The 7,811-nt window shown below is 56.7% G+C and overlaps 3 protein-coding genes across 3 annotated transcripts; all 3 read left to right on the forward strand.

Moving 5' to 3' along the window:
- Positions 1-137: 137 nt before the first annotated feature.
- Positions 138-1,727, forward strand: DQ04_08061000 (hypothetical protein; the record flags this gene model as incomplete). The annotated part of the gene is made up of 1 exon (XM_009315416.1): positions 138-1,727. One exon carries the CDS (start codon positions 138-140, stop codon positions 1,725-1,727), a length of 1,590 nt encoding a protein of 529 aa, XP_009313691.1.
- Positions 1,728-2,488: 761 nt separating this feature from the next.
- On the forward strand, positions 2,489-2,809 carry DQ04_08061010 (hypothetical protein; the record flags this gene model as incomplete). Its single annotated transcript, XM_009315417.1, has 1 exon — positions 2,489-2,809. The coding sequence occupies one exon, from the start codon at positions 2,489-2,491 to the stop codon at positions 2,807-2,809; it is 321 nt and encodes a 106-aa protein (XP_009313692.1).
- A 2,651-nt stretch (positions 2,810-5,460) lies between these two features.
- Positions 5,461-7,806, forward strand: DQ04_08061020 (enoyl-CoA hydratase/Enoyl-CoA isomerase/3-hydroxyacyl-CoA dehydrogenase; the record flags this gene model as incomplete). The annotated part of the gene is made up of 1 exon (XM_009315418.1): positions 5,461-7,806. One exon carries the CDS (start codon positions 5,461-5,463, stop codon positions 7,804-7,806), a length of 2,346 nt encoding a protein of 781 aa, XP_009313693.1.
- Positions 7,807-7,811: the final 5 nt, after the last annotated feature.

Here is a 7,811-nt window from a genome sequence, read left to right on the forward strand (position 1 = left end):
TGGCGTCGCGAAGTGCGCGGTGTGCGACGCGCGCCATCACGCGCTGGCACGAGAAGATCCAAGTCGCCTTTGAGCGCGTGTGCATTCTGCTGGTCGAGCAGTCGCCCCACGCGGTGCGCGGGGTGCTGGAGGTGGCGATGCGGCCCTTCCAGATGCGGCCTCCGGTCGCTGACGGTGCCCGGCGACTGCTGCCCGCCGACTCGATCATGCGCTTGATGAATACCGTCGCGGCGAAGTACCCAGGTGGCGTCGTGCTCGACGTGCTGGAGCAGTGCATGCGGTCGCTGGTGCCGAAGCGGCGGTGGGCGGAGCAGCGGCACCACATGGCGTGCATTGCGCTCTTCCTGCACCTCGCGCTGGAGGCGCACATCCCGCTGTACCCCGCGCACGACTGGGGCGAGGACCACCTGCTTGGCAACAATAACAATGACGTCGCCGATACGTCGAAAGGGGCAGTGGGCAACGCATCGTTTCGTGGCTCGGAGGATAGCGGCACCGATGCTGGCGCATCGTCTGCATCTCATCGAAAAGACTGTCTTCGTCCGCTTGAGATGACAGCTCCAATGATGTCTGCAAGCGACGCGGACTTTAGCGACGCGTCAATCAGCCTGGCCTCACCAACTGGAGTGCATCCCTTCGCGACACGCTTCACGGAGTTCACGACGCAGAACAATAGAATGCTGGCATATCGTAACGAGCTTATCCGATTTGTTTTGCAGCAGTTGTTGAACATGGAGCTCTCGCTACAAAGCAGCGATGGTGCACCACTGCAGGATTTGGCTTCCTCATCCACTTCACTTGGCTGCTGCGGCAACACCACGGATTCTATTCGCGTGCTGGCGGGTCCTTCATTCGGGCGTGTGAAGGAGCAATCACTGGAGAAGCCCTTTGTGGAGATTCTCCGAAACAGCACGAGTCTCGTTTTTCACAGGCTGGCGGAGGATCTTATGCGGCAGCAAACGGCTGGTGTTTGCGGAAATGCGGAGTGGTGGCGTGAGCTGCTTGCATTTCACCTCACCTCAGTACTCAAGATGGAGTGCCCCATCTGTCTGCTCTACTTGGCCCCAAGCCTTGCGCTGTTGGGTGGCGAGGAGGAGGCCATCGACATGATGCACAAGCTCGTCTCAGTGGTAACAAAGGGTTACCAGCCGGTGCAGCAGAACACATGGCGTGCTGCAGCTGCGGGACCGGCACGCGTGCGGATGGCGCCACCGTCTGTGGGACCTCTGATGATTCCCATGGCACACCGCGTGCGTGCTGCTGCCTACCTCTATCCGCTCTTCCACTTCCTGCGTGAGCGCCTCGGTAATGGCGAGGGGACACGCAAGCGTCTTCTGAAGTGGGTGGTCCAGGAGCTGAGGAACACCACCTTGTCATCTTCACACTCACTGTCATCCCCTAGTCTGTTGGTGCAGGTTCTCTTTGCACAGTGTGCGGCGATGTCGCAGCTCCTTGGCGCAGACTTTATTGAAGAGATAAAGTCCCACGCACCGGACTCCAAGTTGCTAAAGTCGCTGATGGATAAATATCTCCTCCCCCAGGGCGTCGAACGACGAATGGCTGATGAAGGCGGTGAGGGGCCACCAAGTGCCGGTGATCCTGTTTCTTGTAGCCAGCAGCTTGATCTCGCACAGATGGAGGCGGACGGACTGCTGCACACGCAACTGATGGGCAGCTGCCCGTGGGACTGGCGTCGGTGCCAAGGCGGGAGGGATGCTGACCGATAACGGTCTACGCCTCGCCTCTGTGTGTGTCTGCGGTGGGGGATCTGCGCATAAAAACGAACGAGCAGGAGGGAGAGAGAGAGAGAGAGAGCAATGAAAACAAAACAAAACAAAAATGGGGAAAACAAAAACACTAAACCAACGGTGACGCCGGTGACGTTCGACGATTCGCACTTTTAAGTCTGTACTGCGGTGTACGAGTGTGCATCATGCTACAAAGCTCAGACATGCCTCCTTTTTTTTGCTGTTTTAATTCGTTGTATTCTTGTATTGCGGTGTTTGCCGCGCAAAAAGGTAAGCGCCAGGCAAAGGGCCCTTCTGTGTCTGCTTGCTTGTGGGCGATAGATCTGCCACAGCTTCTGCAGTTTGTGTCTCCGGCACTTGCCACAAGACCAGGGCGAGACGCCACTGAAAAACATGTCTGCTCAACAACAAATTCCTGAGATGTGGGAGGTGATTGATGGTGAAGAAACGGCACTTCCCGCACAGAGGCACCTCGAAGAGAAGGTGAGTGAGCTGAGCTGTGCAGTACAGAAACTCCTGGACGAGCTGAAAGANCGGCACTTCCCGCACAGAGGCACCTCGAAGAGAAGGTGAGTGAGCTGAGCTGTGCAGTACAGAAACTCCTGGACGAGCTGAAAGAGTTGCACAGTGCCAATAACAGCCTCTCAGAAGAAGTGAGTGTATTGAAGCGCTCCTTCGTTGAAGCTGAGAAGAAGATAGAGGTGGAAAGAAGTCTGCGTCGTGTCAGTGAATTGGTCAGTATGAAGTTGTCTGAACTAGAGGCAACGAGCCCTTTGGGTGCTGCGCTGTACGATACAGTTCTCCAGCTCCAGATGATTCAGGCACGGCTCTCTGCTGCATTTATTTCGCTGGCCAGGAAGGATACGTTTCTAAGCGAGATACCGGATGTCCTCAGGGATATAGTGGCGATGGGTTCCAGCGCGAAATGTCACAGTTCGTCCTTCTCTCTGGGTCTCTTTTCGGCAGCGGAGGGTCTCAAGGCTGCTGTGGAAGTGTGGCGCTGTACGCCGTGTGCGGCACCCGCTGCGCTAGGGGCGGCGCAGAGTGAGGCGGGAGGTTAGGCGCCGCGCAGCACATTGGGGTGGCGAAAGACGGATCAGCAGCGTGCGTGAGAGGGCGATGTTTTTCCTCCCCATTTCGATGCCCTGCAGTTTCCCTCACTCTCTCTCTCTCTCTCTGGTCTCTACGATAATGTTGTGCCTGCCATCCGCGAGTAGTATGTGGCTCTTTTTTTTTTTGCTTTCTCTGCTAATTCGCTTATTGCTTTCCGGCTCCTCGCACGGCCCGGCCAAGTGACGCCGCCGGCACCCGAATGGTGGGCGATGTGGCGAGCTGTTGTGTGTGGCGCCACAAATGTGTGTGTGTGTGTGTGTGTGTGTAAGCGGCTCATTTCTTCTCCCACCTCGACACGCGATGAAGGAAGTAGTGGCTTTCACGCGAGAAGCCCCGTTTTGCGTGCTGCTCGTTTTTGAGGAGGAGGGGGGGGGTGTCCCTGAGCGAAGTAACGGTACCGCGAAACCAGTTTGCTTGTTTTCATATTTCCGTCCGCCGCATGCTCTACTCCACTCCCCAGCTTCGTCGAGAAGAGGAGGTGAGTGAGTGAGTGAGAGAGAGAGAGAGTGAGCGCGCGTGTGTTTGTGTGTGTGTGTGTCTGTCTGCTGCGTTGTGAAGTTCATGTGACCATTATTCATTGGTGACGGAGATCATCATTGACTGCTTAACTATCCAGAAGAGCGAATAACTTGCTGAGCATTTCTGCTCCGATGTTAAGAAAAAGGAAGAAAAGAGAGGCCGTGAAAGGAGTATGGCAAATTGTGCTGCGTGGGAGTGTGAGAAGGACGCACAATAAGATGAGGGTCGCCAGGGTTTTTGTGCCTTTGTCTGGTGCAATTGTTTGAATACTATCCCTCAGAAGTTCACCCTCACCACTTGTAGACGTCTCCCTCTCTCTCTCTCTTTGTATCCGTTGCGCTCGGTGCGCAGCACGCCTGCGAGGCACTAGGCTGTCGGTGCCTGGAGAGTGTTTAAGTTGTGCGGCGCCGCATGTCTAGAGTGTTCTTCGCGAAAGGGCAGGGGCGCCAGCAGCTGTCGTTCCAGGCGCTCCTCTCCACTCTCCGTACAGAACGAGTAGCTGCTGTTTATGAAGGATGGCACGCCTTCACCCGTGACAGGGTGGAGGGTGACGCGGAAGGAACCAGTAAGAGTACGTCACTGTATTAGGTCGCACGGCTCTGTCGGGAATAACTGGCTACACATCCAAGGACTGTTGATTCTTTTCGCCGGACAGTGTCGTGGCGGCATGCGCCTCCCTGCACTCCCCGCTGAGGTGCTTTGCAGATGCGCTGCATCTTCTCACCCCGCTGCCGATGCGTTTCTTGTCGGAGCAAATCCCCCACAGGTTCTACCAGGGAAATGATCAATGCTCCGAGTGTGTGTGCTGGCGGTGCTCCCGGTCTTTGTTGTCACCACCTGCGTCTTGCTACACTCGCATTTCTTTCTTGTGCTGAGCTGAACACGAGGGGCGTTGGGGGGTGGGGACCCGACGTTGTCTCATGGCATGTCCAGGTTTCGCGTAGATGGAGGCGTGGCGGTGAGTAAGGAAGTGTGCCTCTCAGTAGAAGAATTGCTTCCGGGCGTTGGAGAAGCCCAGTTGTTGCGTTGACTGTGTCCGGGTGGCATTGAGCGTTTTGCTTTCTGTTGTTATTTTTGTTCTCACCACCGTTGTGCCGGACCGCCTGCGATGGAGATGGCGGTTCAGGTGCTGCGCCTCCGTCGTGGGTCTCTGAGGGCTTGTCAATGCGTCGCGGCTCTGCGCATCTGCACCCATTACGGCTGCTTCGCTGGTATTCACGAGAAGTGAGGCGTTCTGCCCCCTTACCCCCAGACGTGGTCCCTTCAGCATGGACATACCCGTTCATCATCAAGTGTTGCCCCGCCAGAGAAGAGGATCGGTTACATTCACTTCTCTGTGGTGTTTGCTCATATTTTTTTTGTCTTTTGTTTGATTTTCCTGCTATCTTTTCTTTGTTGCAACTTGCACTGGGGACGTTTATGGGAGTAAAATAACCGAAGAAGTGGCTCTATGTGTTGCCTCTGCTTCTGTGTGTGTGCTTGCTGCTTCGCTCCCACCACTTTATGCCGAGGGCACGTGCTTGAATCAGGACCCAGGTGCGCTTCACGCCCTTTGACCAATTGATTGCCATGCATCATGGCTGTGCTTGGTTTTGAGGGTGCGGGTCTGTTTTACTATTGGCTTGTCGCAGACCTCATGGGAAATCACTGAACGGTTTTGAAGTTTATCTGCTGTGTTGGCGCACGCCTCCCAGCCTTCTTCTCTTGCATCTGGCGTGTGTTGCCGGTGTGTCTGTGGTGCAGTGGTGCCTGTTTTTCATTTCGGTTTGCTTTAGAACGAGATGCCTTCTGAGAATATCGATCTGGAGACTAATGGATGTAATCACTGTTATGCGCAGTGATGGAGGCAAATATGGTGAATCGTCAGTATGCTCTTCTTTATATATATATATATATATATATAATTTTTTCGGCCATCTTTGAAAGGAAAGATAAGTCATAGAATATTCCTATTTTTAATTTGCTGTTGTCTTCGTATTTGTGTGATACAGTGCCTCGCCCCGAGTGGAAGTAACCGTAGCACGGGGTAAATACATATATAGCGTGTGTTTCTTTGTCTCTACGGTGTGCGGGAGTGCCGATGCAACGCGTGCAGACCATCGCATCACAGTTGGGGCACCGGCGCTACTGCCACCTTGAGCGCACTGGTGACGTGGCAGTTCTTATCCTCCACCACGAGCAGCTCAACGCCCTCACAACGAGCATGCGTGCAGCCGTGCAGCATTACTTCCGCGAGGCGGAGGCCGATTCCGCGGTGCGCTGCATCATCATCACAGGTGCAGGTGGTGCCTTCTCCTGCGGCGTCGACCTCGCAGACTTTAAGGCGTCGGCGCTTGAGACGAATTACGACGGCGGCACCATCCCTAGCCTCGCTACGCTGACAAACATGATTGAGAGCAGCGCGAAGGTTGTCGTGGCGGCAACGCACGGTATTGTCTTCTCCGGTGGGCTGGAGCTGGCGCTCGCTGCGCACTACCGCGTCGCCACCCCGGCAGCGATCTTCTCATTCCCTGAGGTGCAATTGGGCATTGTGCCGTGCGGTGGCGGTACGCAACGGCTGCCGCGCCTCATTGGCGTCCGCGCGGCTGTGGACATGATCGCCACATCCAAGAAAGTGAGCGCGAGAGAGGCACTCGGGCTGGGGCTCGTCGACCACGTCACAGAAGGCGTTGAAAACGATACCGGAGGTGACAGGAGCAGCAGCCATAGCAGCAGCGGCAAGGGTGCCGTGGCGGAGGCAGTTCGTCTTGCTTCCAGCTGGAAAAAACCACGACGTGTGTCACACAGCAATGCAAAGCTCGGCAGTTTTCTTATCAACAGGGCGGTGCTGCGCTGGGCGGAGCGGGAGATACGAAAGAAGGCCCCGAAAGACATCCGAGCGCCCCTGCTGTGCCTCAGTGCCGTCCGCGCCGCCGCAACCATGTCATCGTTTGCAGATGGCCTTAAGGCTGAAATGACGTTCTTTATGGAGGCGCTGGAGTCACCTGAGGCGCACGCCATGCAGCATCTACTGCGCTCGTCGTACTCCGTGATGGGTAGAGGCCTCACGTCGCTGCCGTCTGTGGCAGGGGTTGGCTTGTCGATCCGCCGCCTCGGCGTTGTTGGCTGTGGGACCGTTGGCATGGGCGTCACACTTCTCGCCCTGCGGAGTTGGCTTCCCGTGACGGTTGTGGAGTTGAACGAGCGAAAGTGCCAGGAGGCCCTCCGTGTTGTGCAGCACGAACTAGATCTCGATGTAGCGAATGGCCGGCTCTCGCCAGAACACCGCAAACGGTGCCTGGGGCTGGTTTCTGTTGTTGCCTACGACTGCGATCTCCTTGCCGCACTGCGTGATGTCGACCTGGTAGTGGAATGCGTCCATGAGGCCCTTGATCTTAAGAAGCAGGTCTTTTCTCGGTTGAGTGCAGTGTGCCCGCCACACTGCATTATCGCGACGAGTGCCTCCTCGCTGAGCATCGGGGAACTAGCAAAGACGACACGAAGACCGGAGAAGGTGATTGGCATGCACTTTATTCCCCCCTCCGATGTCACACCCTTGCTGGAGATTGTGCAGGGGCAGGACACCGATCGGGTCACCGTGCTGCAGGCGATTGCTGTCGGCCGGCTATTTCGAAAAGCTGTAATTGTTTCTAATGACACCGGTGTGTGCTTGACGACGCGACTACTCTCCACCGCGCTGTACCAGGCGTTTGCAATGCTGGAGGAAGGTACGTTCCCCGTCGAGGTGGACCGTGCGTTGCGCCGCTTTGGCTTCCGTCTCGGTGTGTTTGCGATAGAGGACCTCGCTGGGTTGGACTTCACCGCGAAGATCCGTGCCGCACAGCAGCAGCATGGCCGTTCATCGTTACCTGCTTCCGACGTGTTCACCATTCCACAGCTGCTTGTGCAGGAGGGGCGCCTTGGGCAGAAGACGGGGCGTGGGTGGTACAGCTACGAGCGTGGTGGCCTGCGCAGCACTCTTGTTGCGGCGCTGCGTGGCACGAAGCGAGAAGAAGCGGTGGCGGCGTCGTGGGGCGTGTGGCGCAAAGGCGGCGCCTCGCTGCGGCGCACATCGTACCCCGATCGCGCCGTTGAGCTGCTGATCCTCGACGTGTGCAGGAGGAAGGAGATTATGCGCCGCGACATAAGTGAGAAGGAGATTGTGGAGCGCATTATTTTCGCCGCCATCAACGAGGCGGCAAAGTTACTGCAGGAGGGCGCCGTTTCCAGTTCCGCGGCGGTGGACGTAGCGATGGCGTTCGGCTACGGCTTCCCTGCCTGGAAGGGCGGCCTCTGCTACTACGCCGACAAGTTCGGCCTCGCGAACGTGGTGCGTCGCATGCGCATCTACAATCGTTCCTTTGGCAGCGCCGTGTTTCCCCCACCGTGCGATGCGCTGCTGGAGATGGCGACGTCGCAACAGACCTTCCGCTCGATGTGGCCGTAACGGGG

Source organism: Trypanosoma grayi (genome assembly GCF_000691245.1).
Source record: "Trypanosoma grayi strain ANR4 Tgr_806_V1, whole genome shotgun sequence".
Classification (NCBI taxonomy): Eukaryota; Euglenozoa; class Kinetoplastea; order Trypanosomatida; family Trypanosomatidae; genus Trypanosoma; species Trypanosoma grayi.